The sequence below is a fragment of the Haemorhous mexicanus genome, chromosome 5, assembly GCF_027477595.1.
Source record: "Haemorhous mexicanus isolate bHaeMex1 chromosome 5, bHaeMex1.pri, whole genome shotgun sequence".
NCBI classification, from domain to species: Eukaryota; Metazoa; Chordata; class Aves; order Passeriformes; family Fringillidae; genus Haemorhous; species Haemorhous mexicanus.
Genome location: NC_082345.1, coordinates 60,465,503 through 60,485,292, shown reverse-complemented (window position 1 = coordinate 60,485,292; position 19,790 = coordinate 60,465,503). Strand labels below are relative to the sequence as shown.

Here is a 19,790-nt window from a genome sequence, read left to right as displayed (position 1 = left end):
CTGCTTTCTCCCTAATCATCTCCTAAGTAGGGTAGAGGCCTACTCCTGAGAGTATTTGCAGTTTCTGCCTTTTACTCTCTCATTTGACAGATCATGAAAATGTTCTTAATGATCCTAGAACAGTAGGGTCTCTAGTAGACTTTAGGATTGCTAATTCAAATAAGAAGTTCAAATGAGATGTGATTAGAGAATTGATATTCCATGTTAAATAGGCCATTTAATTAATATAGTAAATAAGTTTGTCTTTACCACCAACTTATATTTGGGGGCTGATGATTGTTAATATATTTGCCTCTTTGTCAGGATTGTCATATTGGAGAGAATAGCTGTTCCTGTGTTAGGTGAAGAAAGACAAAATGTGAAAACCTCAACCTTAAAAGATATTTGGGGGAAATGTATGAAGCTCAGAGAACTGTTTTCTGAAAGATGATTTAAAAACTAGTATCTATATCATAAGGAAAACAGCAAAATCAAGGTTTGGTTTTCTTTCAGTATAGTGGTGGTTATGGCTGAGTGCTAATAGGACTTATTTCCCCCAGAGACATACAAAAACTTTCAAATATTGTTCTTTAAATAGCTTTTTGATTTGAAACTTTCTATTATGTTCAAGTTACATGGAGTGATGAACTGAAGTTAGAATGAATAAATGAAATGGGGACGTTGCATTTATGAAGTACATCAAAAATCCTGTAATAAAATTACAGGATTTAAAACTAACACTGTGAATTGGACTTTTGTAATTTATATGGAAATAAACACAGAATTGCAGAATTTTCCTATCAAAAATGCCTACACTGTTAGTGTATTTATATTTATTTCACTTGCATTCTGTATTTACTTCAGACTTTTACTCTAGATCTCATTTCTTGGTTTTACATGAATATTGGTTTGTACATTAAACAGCTTTATTTAGTGCAATCTTTTCACTATGGATTTTTGTATTTTTCTTAATTTAACTGAAACCTTTTTTGCTGCAGTTCTAAGTCACTTGGATCCTAATTTATACAGTTGAAAGTAATAATACTTTTATTTTAAGTTCTTTCTGTAGTTAAAAAAAGTCCTAAAGAATTATTGAATATTAATAACACATTCTTATTATTAACAATGCCATTAATAATAAATCTGTGCAGACTAGGTCATCTGATGGTACATCCTGGTAATTGACAAAACAGTTGCAGTTTTGTCAAATATTTTGGTGGGAGGAAAGCCATTTTTATTTTAGCTTTACGACAACTGAGAGAGCCCTTAATTAATCCATAATCTTGCATAACAAGTGTGTGACATAGCTATTCTAGTGATGGGAGTCTTTTTGCTTTGCTAAAGACATCAGCAAACTCTTTGGAAAAGTGTTGTTAAGGAACTTCTGAAGATAAAAATTACACGGATGAAAATGCTAATTTACTTCTCATTCAAATCTGAGTGCCATAAAGTCGGGTTTTGGGTGTAAATATAAGCACTGAAATCATAGATGTTTTCATGGTTTAGTATGGATTGAGGTACCTAATTAGATTCACACATTCAGAATATATTGAGTTATTGAATATAGGAATGAGTGTGTTGAATGTTCAGGACATTCTTTCAACCAGTATGATGAAAGTGTAATCTGGTGAGGTCTCGTTAGTTTCCAGTTTGCAATAAAAACAGAATGCTGTAACATTTTCAGCAAGATAAAACTTAATTGTCAAATGAAGCTGGGAAAGGGAAAAGCATAATTAAAGAAAATTTCAGGTGGGGTGTTTACTGGCCACTGCTGGAATACAGTCGTTTCAGTTTTGATTTTCTGGTCTAAATTTGGAAGAGGATGATTTTAAATCTTAGGTTTCTTATACCAGATGATTGTGTGTGTTATTCTCAACATTTAAAAAATTTTTTTCCACCTCATGAAAAATGCTGGAGGTATTTTAATCTTATTTTGTCATACTATAACAGCCTCTTTAGAAATCCAAACACTGGGGGTGCAGGAAAACTATTCTGGGCTTACTTCTAACATCCTGCATGACATAGTAGTGTTTTAACATGTGCTGTCAGAACAAATGCTAATTACTGTCAGGGAGTTTTCCTGAAAGCCCTTTGTGTTTGTAGCGTATTAGTTTGTGTCAAAATGAATTTCATTTCTGCAGATGCACCAGAGGGGTTTTTGTTAATGAGATAAGATATACCATGTGACTGCTCACTGTTTGTAGACTAATGTGGACAAGGAAATTTTGCACTGGATTGCAAGTCCTATTTATTCCAACTTGCCACAGATGTGCTCTTTGTTCACCTTCCTCTCGCCCTGGGTTCCTGTAGAGCTACATTGTTTCCTAGTGTTAAGTTGTGCTGTACAATTACTTGTGGTCTCTTGCTCACCTACACTTCACTTTATCTGACGTTCCAGTACATCATCGTTCACTGGGCTTGTGTGTGTATCTAAACCCCAAAGAGGACCTGGATTTATTCACCAATCAGAGAGGTGAAAGTTTCAGAGAAGTACCACCATGATAAGGATGTATGTCAGATTGTTGCTAAGCGGAATAGCTGTATGAAGTAATTTTAAGATACCTGGGATATTGGCTCAAGGGAAAATTAGCAGTCAATAGGAAGTCAAGGGCAGAAAATGAACACTATTGTAGCACTTGGTCATTTTATGTCAAATAAAGAATGACAAGAAAAATGAGACTGCTGAAGACTGGAATGGTGATTGAGATATTGTCTGCAATCTTCTTGAAATAGAGGAGCCTGAGACAAGTTGATGATGCTTACAAGAACTCATGAACTGAAAACTTTGAGAAGAGAGATCTTACCCTTGTAAGTATTTTTTCTTGTCATCTTGAATCCTTTTGTAGATGGCATTAAATGAAACTTCTGTTAGCTAGTGTTTTTGAATTGATACTGCTGTGACTTTATGGGATAATGAATCTAGGCCCAAATCCTAGTGGAAATGGGGTAGGATTTATTCCCAGACTACTTTTCCTATGAGTGAAGAAATGTTTTTTGGTCCTGAAAATGCCTTCATCTGTCTATAACTCCCTTGTTTACTGCTTTTTCCATTCCCTCTCATATGTTACAGGAAGTCTTCCTGCCCTTATAACTGGTATGCAGTCTCATTTTTGTCTTCCTTTTGCCCTTTTCAACAGTGAATAATTGTACTTAAAACTATTAATTTAGGGTTTTTTTTTTCCCCCACAGTTTGAATATTATATCAAAAATGGTTATTTTCATTGTTTAACTGGAATACAGTTTTGGAACATTTTATCATGGCTGTATCTGAGGCAATTCCTCAGTATTTGTTTATGAAATATGAAAATTTTTTAGTTAAGCAGAGATTTTTTTTTCCAGGAGAGTTGTAATTTTGCGGAATAAATAGATCTGTTTGGAATGCACATAAAACTGAATTTCTGAATGATGAGAAAGCAGGCCGGAGAGCAAAGAGTATTAACCCACTGATTTTAGGGAACTGCTTTTCTTCATACTTACAGGGTTATAAGGTAAAATTTTGTTCAGCATACATTATTTCCTTTACAAGACCAAGCTGAAGCCTTGATTGCTACAGTATATAAATTAATTTGAGATAATTTATCCTGCTGTCTAAATATTTAGACTTTATTATTCAGTTCCACCAATTTACTAGTCCTTGCAGAATTATGAATAGGACTTGTACATGGAAGTTTTGAGGAAAGAAAGTAGAAAAGATGTAACACTTTTGTAGTTATTTAGAAGAGACTGAAACTGAAGGATGACAAATTGTTTTTATAAACTAGAGCAAAGAGTTATAACGGGATTAACTGGATGCTTCTCTTTTTCCCAGGGCCTTCAAGTTTCTCCATCATCTGATTTATCAGGAGAGAAATTCTGGAAGACTTCCCAGGATTGAGGTTCAGGAATATGAGAGGGATTTCTTCAGTTTGAGAGAGTTACAAAGATTTTATTTGCAATTGTAGGATGCTCTTCAGCTTCTCTTTTAATTTTGACATTAAACTTTGTAATAAACTTCTGCTGTTTTCAGGCCTTTTTTTTATGCTTAAATAAATAAAAGGTTTTGCACAATATTGTGTTTAAATGTTTTTATTTACACCTTTTTTGAAATTATTTATGAAACACAAAAGGAATTTGCATAAAAGCAGGGACATGAAGCATAATTTATATTTTAATATTTTCCTGCAAGTTGTAAAAGTATTAAGAAAATAAATGTTTTTTAAAACCCTTGTAAAATTTTATGAAAAACTATTCAAAATAATTAAAATCACTTTTCTGTCAAATGAAAATTCCATAGCACAAGTTCCATTTAATTACATTGATTTTTTTCACCTTAATGCAAATTGCTAGTAATGTAGTTTCTATATACAAAAATATATTTCAGTGCTATTTCTTAATATTTCCATAATTTTGTAGTAATACTAATGACATCAGGAAAGTTGACTCAAGTTATCATAAACATGAGCAATATTCCATGAAATATTCTTTAATAATTAAATGGAATATTGTTATCTGTGTGATTTTGGTGAGCAAAAAAAGAAGAAATCTTACACAAAACTGTTGAATTCAAGACTTGAAAGTACTGAAAAGCCAATGACATCTTCTACATAAGTCCAGAAAACATCAGAAGCATTGCTCTGAAAAAGGTGCAATACCCACGAGCCACTGGATGACCTGAATCTTTTTACTTACCCATCACTTTTCTTTGCTGCTCTCTTTGCTTTCATGTATTATTGAACACTTTGTATATGTACACCTGGATATACATATATATGTGTACATATGTATTTAGAACTATGATGTGGCATGGAAATTGTTCAGCATTATCTTAGCTTGCTTTATCCACTGTTCACCTTTTCAATTTCTAGGAATATGTTGCCCCATTCTCCCCCTATTGTTGGGCCAATCTGTTGTCAGTGAAAGCATTTTGTACTTGCTGCAGGGTAGCTGAAGAGAGAGAGAACTGTAATGAATAAGATAGGCAGTATTTGAGTTTGGTTTTACAAATTGATGACTCCTGCTTTGCACCATGGGAAAGGTCCAGAAGTAAGCAGGAACCTTTGTTGAGCCCACACAGAGAAGACTTGGTTACTTCTGTAGTGAGAAGCAGAACTGATTTTGACTGCAGTGGGAAAGCAGTTAGAAATTTTTTTCATTAATTTAAATATTTTTGAGTTGCAGTTTTTGAAAAAATATCTGAAGTTCCTTCAAGTGAATTACCTGGAAACAAAGACAATAAAAATATAGACCTGAATTTTAGTGCTTTAAAAAGCATGCTTCTGAAGCATTTGGGCAGATTATACTTTTAAATTGTTAATTTGTTTTTATGTATGTCTCACTTAAGCACAAATGAATTATTCACAATCTCTGAGCAATTGTCTTTATTAATATATAATGTTGTTTTTCAGGCCTAATTGGGTAAAGAAACCTTGCTATTTTACATCCTTTTATTCACTTTAAACAAGTAGGAGAATCCATGTGAAAATAACTAGTACTGAATTCTTTGAATTGTTTGTCAGCTAGCAGTGCTTGCCATGATCTACTGTTCTGTCTAGGCTTGGTGCATAAAGCAAGATATTTGGAGGCATTCCAAACAGAAGTAAGGAAAACAGGGATAGTGTTAAGAGGACATCTCACACTTAGTTTGTGCCGGGTTAGGGAATAAGGGAGCATGAAGAAGGGCAAATATGTTGGCAGAACTTGTATAATGGAGAGAATTAATTGATTGATAGGAACCAGTGAACTATAAATTCCTATTTATCTTTTGATCCTTTTATTTTGTGTTTGAATCTTTATTTTAGTTATTTACCTGGACAAATTAATCTTTATTGTTTAGCATGACTTGTTGTAATATTACTTTTTTAGCTGCAGTGGATTCATTCTGTAGTGGGCATTTTGTTCTGGCTTAGAGTTATAAAACTATTAAATTTAAGGAATATGTTTCAATGTAGTCACAATAGTATAAAAGTCCTAATGAATGTAGTTAAGCTTTACTCAGACATGCAGTTTGTGTGTGGCTTGCAGGTGGTAGTTTATTCCCTATTGTTTTTCCCTGGTTGCTTTACCTACTGGCAGTTTATGGTGGCATTTAGTATCAACTGTGTGAGTGGATCTGTTGGCAAAAGTGCTCTCTATAGGCTTTGATAAAATGAGGTGATTTACTTCTTTAGTTAGTGGAATTTTGACTAATTACACCATCCTAATTTTGGCATATTTTGGAACATAGTAACCTTGAGAGAAGGTGTCAATAATGAGCAGCAGGGCAAATATCTACAAGTAACTGTATAGTATAGCTGGGTAGTAGTATATTGCTATATTGCTGCATGTGTTTTGCTCATTAATGTATTTGATTCCCTGTGAGGGCTTGGGACAGTGTGGGCTGGATTCTTATGTGCTGTAGAATCTTCCAGATCCCTTTTGTTCTTTCAAGAGGTCAGTGTACCCTGCCTGCTCTAGCTTCATTTCTCTGTTCCTTAAACTTCACACTGGAGGCACATATTTGAGTATTTCCAGATGAGGTTTAGTTGGTCAGAAAAGGGTTTGTTTGCTGTGTACTTAGATGACACAGCTGAAGCAGGGCTTTCTGCTGTCAAAACAGCTGGCTTTGCTTTTTCTTTTCCAACCCAAACTGTACATTCCTGTCTTCTCTTTTTGGTCCACATTGGCTTTCCTTGGGCACAGTTAAACTGGCTGGAGACTAGAGCCATGATAAACTGAATTATTAAGCTTTGTGCACTCATCTGGAGAATTAGAGAAGAATATGAGTGCTGATGTGGGACTAAGAGCAGGTCAGGGAAGAAGGGAGAAGCAAAGGTCTGCTTAGTGCCAGGTAGCACTGAGACTGCTTTAGCTGTGTAGTAACACTTGCTTATGATAGGGATTTGTGAATTACACTCACTTTCTGCGTAGCAGGTTAGGGATCACAGGCAGATATGGGATATGCCAACATACTTTTCTATTATTTTGCTTCCTGGTACTGTCTTGAATGACCTTGATTTACTATCGACAGTGCAGTTTTACAAACTCAGTTCTTCTCTCTGTTTCAATTTTTATTTCACTCTCTAATACATGATTAGATTTCTGAGCTAATTAGCATAGTTCATCTGAAATGTTGGATGCATTGTTGCATCGAATAGACTTGGGCTTTGCCCCCTTCCTTTGCTTTTCATATGCAGACTTTTTGTCACAATTTCTATAATCTTATTTTTTTTCCAAGTACATTTGTAGTTCTTAGTAGTCAAAGTGTTTAAAGTCATATCATATTGATGCAATGGAGAAAGTAAACTCCTTTGAAGTAAATCTTCATGACCTCCACTGAAACAAAATTAATTCCTTGAAAATCTGTTTAGTTAACCACACAAACTGTAAAATGAAAATTCTTGCTCTTATGAAATGGCACATATTCTAGCTTGAATAAAGTATGGGCTGTGATAAAATACCTTCTTCAGTTTGATTACAGATATAGAGTAGTAATAGTCCTGGATAATTAAATCATAAGGAGGTATTAGGTGACAAAGTAGGATGTACCTCAGCTTCACTATCTTTCAGGAAAAAATTAATGTAATTCAACTAAAATTGTTTTTGTGGATAATTTTAAAAAAGGCTTCTATCTATTTACAGTGGAGTAAGTCTAATTAAAGTTAGAATTCTCTGGCTGTTGTTAATAATAGCTCTCAGAAGTGAAAAAGAGACATTAGAATTATCTCAAGTATATCCAACTGCTTAATTGCCTGTTATTTTTAGCTTTTAATGTGAGAGAAAACCAGTATTTTGAGTAATGGTATTAATTGCTCATAGTCTCTTATGAGTGTCTGCTTACAACAAGGCATAAAAAAACCCTCCCTTAACACCTGAAATTTTAAGGTCTATTAGTCTTTCAAATTTTTTAAATTTTTAAGTGATCTTCAAAGAAAAGACAATCTATATAAATTTTTTTCAGAATAGCATCTGCATATGAAGTTACTGTGCTCCAAGTCTGAAACCTGTCACTTTACATAAATAAATGTTTCAAAACAGTCTCATACCTAATTATCATATTTTCATTGAAAGTGTAGCAATAGTTGATGCATTTTTTGATCTGTGTTTGACTTACAAGCTTTAAAAAAATGTATCTAAATTGATTAAGAAGGGTTGGCTGTGGAGAGCAGCTTAAAGAGCAGCTACGAAGAAGCAAACCCTTGCTTTCTCAGATTAAAATAATTTTTGGACTGAGGATTTTTCAGACCTAATGATTTTTGATGGCTGGTAGTAATAGCTTCAGTGTACCACAGTTTAAATTAAATGTTCTTTTCTTAAAAATGTGTATGACTGGCTGACCTGTGAAGTAGGGAATTAAATGAAATTTTTTAATCTTTGGTGGCATAGAAAAATTGGCAACTGCCATTTGATAAAAATGTTTTTGACTACATCTGTAGGTGTGAGATTACAATCATCTTCCTACTCTTCCTAACATTACAAACTTTTCTTATTAATGTCAGAGCAAAAATAATTGGATTATATTTCCTTAAACTTACAGCTTCTTGTCATTTGTTGTACTGCTGTCCCCATTCTTGCATGTGGAGGCATCTGTAGGTGGAATTCAGTGTTTTGGGTTAGCCTTTATTTTAATTTGTTTGTTTGTTTTAAGTATTTATTGCATGCTTCCATGTCATACCAAAGAAGTGTGTCTTGAGAATACTGATCAGCATACTGCAGTGTATGGCCCACTCTCCATTTAGTTTTTGTGGTGAAGCTTTGATTTAAAGTGAATAGTTTTTTGAAAAGCAACTGGGGAGTTCAAGCCCGTGTAAAGCCCATCTTTTAGATGACTCTCATAGTTTTTCCGCTTCAGAGGAAAAGCCAGGTAGGAACTTGAAAGTTCCTAATAAAAATTTATTCAATCATATCAGTGCCTGGAAGCCTATCAAAGAGGCAAAAAGTCTGAAAGAGATCTGATGGAACCTATGAAATACTACCTCATAGCAGGAGATTGTGTGGATTTTTTGCTTACATATTTCTTGTGAGGAAACTTTCCAAATCTTGTTTTATGGCCAAAATAAGAGGTGTTCATTTCAATCTTTCCTATAAGAGATGTATAGAAGAAATCTCTGAATTAATAAAAAAATTTCTTAGGTCAAATAGGGCTGCTCAAACTTCTGCCTTAGTATCCAGAATAAATAAGTCAGGTCTAGACTTACTATTGATTTGAAGTGTTTGATGTTTTCAGCTAACTCTTTTAAATCACTTTTTGTATCATTCAAGTTTGCTTTTTTTTTTTTCGCTGATGTATACTAAAAAGAACTTGAGAAAAAAGAATTTTAGTTCCCCATGTATATATTAAAACAAATCTGTCGATGAAAGTCCTCTTTTACTGTGTAGGATGATGGGGATTTAAACTACCTGCTTTTAAAGTTTGTTTTGCATCTTTATGTGTGTTTCTAAATTTTCAAATCTATCTGTCTAAAGAAGATGTGCTATTTCATGATGCTTAGTGCACGCTCCCAGTATTTTAAAAATGAAATTAATTTTATAATATGAATGCTAATGTAAAAACCAGTGCATTTTTCAAGTTTGAAATACATTTTGTGGTTTATGTTGTCTCATTTTTGAAGGCAATTAAGAAACTAACAGACTCATACTATGAGGAAGTAATGAGACATTAGTGAAGGGTATTCTGTTCAAAACTACAGACTGGAAATGTTGGGTCATGGGAATAAAATAGAAAAGAAATATCCTGGATAGTGGTAGAAGTAGTAAACTAAAATTGAAGAGAAGCCAAAAAATTTCTTCAGGTATAAAAATGGAAGAATTTTGAAGAAGGAAGTTAATTGCAATAAATATAGCTATGGGAGAGACATGTATTCCAAAGGGAGAAGCATATTTTAGTTTTGGCTTCTACATTCCTATTTCCCCTCTCCCCATGGTCTCTATAGAGTTATAATTAGTGATCATCTCTCTTCAGTGAAGCGGCACAGAAGTGCTTATACTTCCAGATCTAAGTCTTCTCAAGAATGCTTTCCAACAGACTGGGAAATTACTTTAATGGCTTTTATGCCATTAAAAGTGGCTTTTGACATCTAAATATCACAGCTTTGTGTGTTTATTGTGAAATATCTTGTGGGAAGAAAAGCTAAAAGAGAAAGAGCAATGCTTAAGCAATGACAACATGCTTTAGAAATGCCAGAAGTGTAACATTCTAATCCTGTTGCATAGATCAGTAGTAGCTGAAGATCTAAGAAAAGATTTTCAAATTCAGTGGATCTTTGCTTTAAAAAGAATTGTAAGAATTTTTTGGTCTTATTTTCAATGAGATACATTGTTGGTTAATAATTTATAGATGTCAAACCAATACAGATGTATTTGTCAGAAGTTTGTATGCTGTAACTTTGAGTTGGCATTGCTTGTAATTTAAATGCAAACCTTTTTAATCATAGTAATGAAGTCACTGGGTTTTTCATTGCATTGGGATATTTTGCTGGTTTCTTATTTGAAAAATATGATATTTTAAATTTTTACTTTAAGCTGTGGAAAACAAATTTTTAAAGCAGAAATGAAAAATTATGTACTTGAGCACAATAACAAAAAAAGGGAAAAAAGTTTACTTGCAAACCAGTTTTTCTTCTGTAGGCTTTCATTGCATTATTTCAGAGAAACAGAAAGTACTTTATGCTTTAAAGGACATTCATTTTGACAAATCCCAGTACTTTAAGAAAATTGGCTTACCAATTATGTTCTCATCAAAAACGTTTGTGAACTGATTTACGTGTGCCATCTTTAGTTAATTACGAGATAAAAATTTATTGTGGTGTGGCTGAAATTTAAGGACAACTGCTTTTCTTATAATAACATTGTTGAAGAACATTAGAGATCATACTATTATTTTTGAACAGAGTGGGCTTCTTTTTTCCTAGAAGTTTGATTATTTCTTTATCTTGATAATAAATACCTATACAATATGTAAAAATATTTTTGAAATTTATGAAAAGAGCAAGCCTTGTGGCTTTTTTGCCTCAGAAGCATATGTAGCAGTTTCATTAGGAAAGTGTAAAATACAGCAGATTAAGGAATGCATTAGCAGTTAAGCAATAGAAGAAGTAGTTTTTCCTGCAGAGTACATCCTCCTCAAATATACTTCTTCAAATTCAGTATTTGCAGTTTGTGCTAAAAAGCAAAAATAATGGATGTCACTTTCTGTTGTAAATAAAGCAAGAAATCTGTTAGGTGGATTTTTCATTAGCTGTGAATGATGTGGGATATTACAAAACATGGAAGCATGTAATTTTGGTTAAGAAAATTTATCTATATCCAATTGAAATTTGGATATTGCACAATGTATGTTGCAGCAAACTGCCACTGTCATAGTCATGTGGGGATGTTGTCACTGAGGGACATTTGTTTCCTCTGCCATCCATTTTTCTTTGAAAACTTATTTTGTTATGCCATTTAAATGACATTAATGGATTAAAATAAAAATTGCGTCAGGAGTGACTGAAGTTATACTTACACAGAGTTATGCTTATGTGTAAATGGTTGATTAGCTTATGTGACAGAGGCAAATTTTTCAGTCTTCAGTCACGGGAAAAATTACATTTCTGAATTTTTAGAAGTTTTTATATTTATGTAAAAGTTCTTGGATAATTTGTATTGCTTTTATATTTACCCAAGTTAGAATTGAACCTTTGAGCTTTTTAAGTTATCCAGGAAATGTATTAAACATATTGCTGTTTATGAAATTGTTCAAATTATTTCTCTTTGCCAGCCTTCTATTATTAAGTAATTACATGCAATACAATTTCTTTTTTTGACTTTTCTTTTTTTTTAATATTTTCAGTAAAGAAGTATTAATTTTCAGTACTTTTAAAGTTCACCCTTGCATGTGCAAATACATATACTAGTTTCTTAATCTTTTAAATATGTTGTAGCTTTTAGTGCAGTTGATTTTTTTCCCATCGTCAATACATAGTTCTTTTTCAAAACTTCATTAATTTATGGATTCTCTTTGAGGCTTTTCCAGTGCTAGGGTGATAGTTCTGAAATAACTCTCTAATCAATCCCATACCTGAACACAGGGAAGGCCTGTGTTCCTGAGGTTTGTTTTAAACTTTTTGACCACAGTACAGTTTGCTCTTGTCCCACACTTAGTGTTTTGTCTCTGTGTGTTGGTGCTTAAAAAAAATTAAATGACAAAGCACAAACTAGTTAATTAAAAATGCAATGTGGGAGACATGTTCAACCTTTAATCTTTCATTTCCTATTCTCCAAGCACATTTTGGATTTCTCAGGGAATTCTCTTATGTGGCATCCTAAGAAAATAGTCATCAGCATCCTGTGCTCACCATGCATACTGGTTGCTAATTATGAGTCCCTTAATTTGGTGTCACATGCACAGCTTCTCCGTGGCAGGCTGTTTTGGTTGACAGTAGCAAACCTATTGAAGTGAGTACTATGAGAAGAATTTGTTCTGATCATTGTGTTCATTGTTGCTGAAATCCATTTTTAAGAAGAGCTGCCATCTTACAAGCTTTGAAGGTTTCTGTTTCATAATAATGTCATGCCCAAGGATGTGGTTTATACTCTTCAGTTTCAAACTGCACTTACTGGCTGATTTCTCACCTATGTGGAAGAGGTTCTCAGTCCTGCATTTGGCATTGTGCAAGTTCTGTGAGTCAAAGACATGTTGGCACCACCAGCTTTACTTAGTTCTCCTTTGTACCCTTTGTACTCTTTGGTCATAGATCTTTTAATCTTCCTCTTGTCTGACTCGTGAAGCAGTAATCTCAGCCTGCAGTCTATGAGGAACTGATGTCTTTTGTCTATTTTGCAACATGACCTGAGAGTTTCCATTTTTTGAATAAATTTACCATCCTTAAAAACAGGGTTGTTTTTGTGTATGTATGTGCAATGGGTTATGAATATGAAATAAGGGCAAATTCTGGATTATTTAGCATGGAGGGAAAAAAGATAATTAAAATCTAGCCAAGAAAAACCCTGGGTAGAAAGGTCTTACTGGCAAGCAATGTAGGCCCACTAAAGGAAGTCTCTGAATGACTTACTGATTACTTTCATACAGAATCTGGAATTAAAGGAAAAGTATGTGAAGCATTGAGTCTTTTGTGACAGAGCAAATTGAGAGTACCTCCGGGGTCATACATTAATTTTGATGAGCATAGAAGTTCAGTCCATGTGATCAAGTTTACAGTGTTTTTGGACAGAATGATTTACCTTGCTTGCCAGGTCACACAAGATTGTTACAGTTGCCATGTGCAGCAAAATTTTTTAGAGAAGTCATATGAATAGAATATAATGATTAATGTTTGAAACACTATTCTTACATGGATGTATAAAGATATTTATCTTGCTTCCTATTGCATTTGAAGGGTATTGTGGAAGATCAGTTGAAAACAAATGTAAGATTATTAACAATGTTAAAATAGACGAGTTGTCAATATCTCATGTATGTGAGAATATGGCTGTTTATATGGGAATATTTGAAATGCAGTAAGGTCACGTTTACCTAAGCCTGGACTGAGGAGATGATTAAGGTTTTTTAAAAATTTTACCTTTGTGACTGCAGTACCACAAAGAAAAGGGAAGGTTTTACTTTGGTGATTCATCCTTAACAGCTCAAGAGCAATTTCTATCAAGATTAATATGTAACTAGGACTTTTTCAATGGGAGATATTGATATGGTAATATACATATTTAATTAGGCAATTGTTACTGAAAGAATTTACATTTAAATGCTCTATTATGTCCTGATCGTCTTAGAAAAACATTGCCTTAGTGCAGCAGTGACTGAATAGGTGTTTCATAAGGCTTTTTGAAAACTGAGTTTGGAGTGGAATATGTAAGATCTAGCTGTGGAAATATTGCTGTGCACCTCTGCATGCAATCATGTGTGTGTGATTTTTTTTTGTACTTGCATACTTGAGTGGTAACCTTTATGTTAGGTTTGCCTGAAGATGTAACATCTGAAATAGATTACAGCACAGTAAGCTTTATACAGAGAAGCACCTGTGCATTTGTGGTCAGAATGGTTTCCTTGCACTGCTACAAGAGATATGTAATTTGGACTTCAAGTATATGGTAATGCTATTTCTACATTTATACAAAATAGTTCTTAAAAAATCCCCAATTTTAAAATGTTCAGCTCATTAACTGATTTAATGTTTTTTTGTATTATTTTGTATATTGAGTGTATGTAAAGAGCAATCATAATTTATAGGTGATACTTCAGTCTGTTTTGGGCTTCAGCACTAGGATTTTTTACCCTGCCATCCATTTTATTCCCTACCTCGCACTCCAGTGAATTCATCTGAGTTTTGCTGATTCTGAGTGTTGAGAAACAATTTCAAGATAAAAAGCTACAGTTAAAACATTAGTAACACATTTAAATGTTTGTTTCATTTTAAAAAATCCTTTGAGAGAATGTATGCTTTATTTAAAGGAGGTATCTTTTGTAGGAATTTGCTTGGTGTAATAAAGTATGAAAACGACCAAGTTACAATAATTTTTTCACACTTTTTAAAGATTGAGTTTTGGTGTCAGTAGCAGGTTTAGAGAAGTTCTGAATGCGAACTACCTTTTTGTTGGTTGCATGTGTTTTTACCCCTGATCTGTACTGAAAAGGTAAAATTCCAGCACTCTCTAGAAGTCTCTTACAGCTAAAAGACAAAGATCAGTTGTGAGCCTAATTTTGACATTCTGAACAACTTCAATCAAAATCATCCATTAGGTTTAATCTTGAATTAAAACTTGCTTTTAATGGAGGCAAGCTTTTTAGCATGTTTACTTTCTGCTGTCATCGGGGAACTAAATCTGTAAGTAGCTGTAAGCAGTATTTTTTAAAATTTTGATTTTATCCTAATGTCTCTGCTTTTGCAAGTGGATACAGTTAGAGCTGTTTAGAAAAAGTCAGCCTTTTTGCATGGTGGGAAGTTTTAGAAGCATACCCTGGCAGTGAGTAAAGAAGAGCTAATCCCATGCTTACAGCAATGCATGTGTTCAGATCAGCATGTCACAGACTCCATGCTACAGCAGTTCTCCTCCAGGCAACTAGGCATTTTCCTGTCTTCCACAGTTGTGTAGATAACATGATAAAGATCTCCACAGGAAACTGTAAGACTTTGTATTTGGGAAGTTTTAGGCAGTGATCTTTTCTCCCTCAGATATTGCACACACTGGCCTGCTATTTCTGTCCGCATTCTTTTATTCATCTTTATGTTACTGTCCATTCAGATTTCACTCATTGAAAATAAGTTTAAGGAAATTGCAATTATGTTCTCAAGCACAAATAACATCTTACATACTTTTGGGATGGTTATTTTGTTATTTTTGCTTCTTTTTTTTCTGAAATCTCTTGTGGTCTTTCTTTCAAAACTTTTCTAGTGTGTTTATTTCTTCATCCATATAAGAAAAAGAAAAAAAGAGAGAGAGAGAAACGTGGAGCTTGACTGCTTTTCCCCTTAAAACTGCAGGGAAAAAGAAGAATTTTGCACTATGTGCATACCCAAGTAAATTAATAAATGCTAAATATGTCGATTATGATTTTGCATAGCATTCTGCCAATCAAATGTTCCTTAATTGGAGTTTGTCAAAAGGGATGGCCTTTTAAAAATTAATTTGTACTTTGGAAAAGGGTCCTTTGGATATTCAGTGTCAGTTTTGAACTTCCTCAGTAAAGTGTAGCAAGGTAAGGTGGACTGGTGCAGCAGAAACCATTGACATCACTGAGCACTTGCTTGTTTGAGACTTTGCTTTTGTGATGCTGTGCCATCTTTATTAGAAGAGTTCTTGGGTGCTTCCACAGTGTTGCTCCTTGTTCATCATAGACCACATTTGAATCAAAAAGTAACAGTTAACATAACATATCCAAAAATATATCTTAGCTGATTTGATGAAACTGTATTGTATTGTAGCCCCAAGTAATTAGATTTATTTGTTGAAATACTTGATTGCAGAATTTTAAGCCAAAGTTTGACACAGTTGCTTTGCACAGGGGAAATCCTGCTTGTGTACAATAGAAATACAACTGAGTTGTCTGAAACGCTTAATTAGACTTTTTAATTTCAAAACTTTATTATCTGACTTTAGAAGAGATGACTTAGTGTGATGCATTGGAAGCACAATGAGATTGAAAATTGGTCTAGAAGTAGCTTATATATTTAAAGAACATACAAAAGATATTGAATAATTATTTTGTATTTAAGAGGCTTATGGAAATGCTAAAGATCAGTCTCTTTAAGCCACAGAAAAGCAAAATGTTCTTGGATAGCTCTTCAGAGGGGAGACAAAACAGGACAGCTGGACAAGAACTTCATAAAATTGTTTTTTTAATGTCTGTAATGGCTGAGCATGTTGTTCTGTGACATTATAATTGGGGACTGCCTATTCTTCAGTGAAGAAAGATTCCTAAAAACTGTCTGTATCTGTTGTTGTTCCCTGTGGAATAATGAGAATTTTACTTGGAGTAGTAAATTTATGACCTGTGTTCTTTTCAGAAAGGCCTGTCCTGACTTCCTCTATGTGCTTGGGGAACATACCTCTGATGAACAGTAATTTGAGCCATTGAAAGATATTTCTTAAAAGCTATAGTGTATTTTCTGGGGGAAATAAAAATTGGTTCTAATTTGATAATCCATCTTTATTAGAACAATTAAAATCTAGTTTTTCCAAAATATTAATGCTGGAGTGTTATTACTGTCCAGGTTTCATCATGTAGCCTACCTAGAAACTCCTGTGGTTTTCTTACAACTTGCAGGTAGTTCAGTCACAGGGCAGCAGATCATTTGGTGGGTGTTTAAAGCTTTATTTCAGCTTAGTTTAGACTTCCACAGTTTAAAGGTCTGCATTCTGAGGCAATACTTTTAAGAGCAAATTATAGCTAATACTGAGAAGCAAGATTTTTTTTTAAAATGTCATTCATCTGATTTATTTGTCTTTCTAGTTTAGAACAAGCCAGGTAGTACTCTGTCACTTCTTGGTCTTCTTTGTTGGCTGTGAAGGAAGGTGAAGATGCCCACCTTTGATGTTTATGTGGATATTCAGCTTTTTTGTTGGTTTAAAACCTGATGTGAGAATATAGTGTGAAATGGTAGATTTTGAAAGAGAGAGACAAAAATGAGGTAAGATAAGAAAGATGAGAAAGTGAACATAAAAAGTCTTTTTCCTTTATTTTCTTTTCATACCCACGTGTGTTGTGCTATGGTTTATAGCTACCTTTTCTTTCACAAATTTGATACCAGTGTCATGAAAAGAAAAGGGGCTCCAAGGCAGAAAATTTGCAAAGGAGCACGTTGTCAAAGTAGTTGCAATCTCATTCTTTCAGCAAATGTTTGGTGGAGGAGGTCCTGAAGACTTCATTCAAAGGGAAGACACTTCAGTATATGTTTGTGTTTTATATAAATACAAGGAACTCTGGTACATTTACTGGTTTTTTCTGTAGACATGGTGAGGCAGAGTGAGAATGAGTTGCTTCTTTTTTTGCCATTTGAAATATTGAAGATGAAAGTTATAAATATTAACTGGAATTTTTTTTTTTACAGTGGGGCACTGATTTATGATAATATTAGAAACTGTATAAATGTAAGACTTTTTTGTGAATTAATATGTGTAAGACGCACCAAAATTTTGTTTCCTGCTGTAGTGGATACATCATTAATTTTATTTTCTATTTGGAAAGGTTTTTCTTTTCTAAATTCAAGCTGTAGTCTGATCTTTTACATAAAGTTCAGTGCTTTTCTGAGAAGTATTTTTTAGGGCTTTTTCTTCTTTGAAGACTGGCAACATATTTGCACATTCTATGCATGGTGTGAACATAGTCATCTTCTTCAGGGATTGTTCATGTATAGCTTGAGGGCTCTCAAAGTGCTTCTGATCCTCTTTCAGGTGTGAAATGTTTAGAATAAAGTGATTTATTATATATTAATTCTGGTTAACCAGGCATGATTTGAGATTTTCACAGTCTGCAAGAAATTAAGTATTCATTAACATTTAAAGCCATTAGATGACACAGTTAAGCAATAAATGATTCATTTAGGCCCTGTTAAAGTAAATGTGTTTCTGACTCAAAGATAAGTGGTGGCTGTCTTTGTTTTCAATTATTTTCCTCATTCTTACTTTATTTATTCCGTGCACTTCATTGACTTGTCTTTCTCTTTCTTTTCCTGAAACAGAAGAAGAAGAAGTGGAAAATTTTGATGTTTCCAGTCTGCCTGAAGAAGTGCTGCAGAACATAGAAGCTGACAGTTACTGGTGCATGAGCAAGTTGCTTGATGGCATTCAGGTAAATTGATTTTTCCTGTCTGTAAGTAGTGGAGTTAACTGATTAATGTCATGGCTTTGAACTACTTTAAGGCTGAAAAAGAGTACATCTATGAAAAACAGGGGTTTTCTGATTTTCCCATTGGACAAATCCACTGTGAGTTTGGCATAGAAAGGAAAGAAGGGAAAAGAAAAAAAAAACAAACCTGTTCAACTTCTCTTAATCAAAATGTCTGCTTGTTTCATTGTGTGTGATGTTCTGGAGCGGACAGAAACTTCCAGTTCTAGATGCATGTTTTGCAAATCTGGTACCAAGCATGAAGAACAGTTGCTCAAAATCTCACTGAGGTGGTAAAAACCTGGCTTATTTAATAATTTTTCAGTTGTTAATATAGCAATCTATAAGTGATTGCTGTCTTAATAGTTCCTGAAATTATCTTCTTATTTTTTAAATACCCATTTAAAACTTGGTACTTATGCTACTTCACTGAGAGTTTGATTTTTTCTATGTGGAAAAGCTATAAATGAAGGCACAATTTTTCTGTTACAGGCAGCAAGTTGGAGTCTAGTAATGGTAGATTTTTGTGTAAATGTTCATGGGCTTAAAAGTTTATGAAGATAAGAAGTATCTACAACATTCTTTCCTATGACATATTTTAATATGAATGTTTCAGTGGCTAAGGCCCATTGTGAATTGAATCTTGTAACAGAGTTCATTTTTGGCAAAATGGTTCTAGGATTGAGTCAGCAACAAAAGGCTTTAACTTTATTGAAGGTGTTTTAAGTGTATTTTTCCTGGTTAAGGCTCAGTGTTTTGTGTAGCATTTTTGAAATGCACAGTCATTTTCCCTTATCAGTTCCTGTAACAAATGCTGATTTGCTTATTTCAGTGTCTCAGACCTCCTAAATTTTAAACTATTTTATTACATAGCAAAAATATGTAAAAAGTTATAAAGTAAAAAGTGAGAGCTTGAAATCTACTGGGAAGGAAGAAAGCCAGGTAAAAAAATGCAAACTCCAACTGTTTTACCTGCTTCTGGAACATCATTGTCACTTGCCTGTTGCTTTATTTTTTTTTCTAGGAAAGGATGTTCACAGATTAGGTAATTTCTCCTTAAAATTCTGTTTTCAAACAAAACTATCAGGTACTAAGAAGCAAAATATGGAAACCAATTGCAATGGAATTAAACTGCATCAATAAAAATTTAAGCTGTTATATAAATGGAATAGTGTTGGATGTATTCAAGGATGCACTCATCCATCAAAAGAAGGCTTGAAAGATTATGCTAGTGGTGTGACTAATGATGTTACAGTTAATTCAGTGCAACTGCAGTGCTGCTGAAATAAAAGGGTTTCTTGTTTTTCTTCTCCCATTCTCCTGTTTTGTTTCCTTTCTGTGGTGATACCACTTTACTTAACAGATAAAGCAGTCATGTAATTGCAGGTAGAGTTAGTTGGAAGAAGTAACCCTGTAGAGAAGGACTCAGGATACTGGTGGATGTGGCTGGCAATGTTCACTTGCAGCCCAGAAAGCCAGCTGTGTCCTGGGGTGTGTGCAAGGCAGGCAGGCAGCAAGGTGAGGGAGGGGATTTTGC

General features: G+C 33.9%; 1 protein-coding gene across 2 annotated transcripts in view; it reads left to right on the top strand.

Annotated features, from left to right (window-relative positions):
- TBC1D22A (TBC1 domain family member 22A) overlaps window positions 1–19,790 on the top strand; it is a 140,596-nt gene that overhangs the window by 33,546 nt on the left and 87,260 nt on the right. For both annotated transcript variants that reach the window (XM_059847286.1, XM_059847287.1), the window contains exon 9: window positions 18,108–18,217. In XM_059847286.1, coding sequence (XP_059703269.1) covers window positions 18,108–18,217 — 110 coding nt within the window. The remainder of the gene's footprint in view (window positions 1–18,107; window positions 18,218–19,790) is intronic.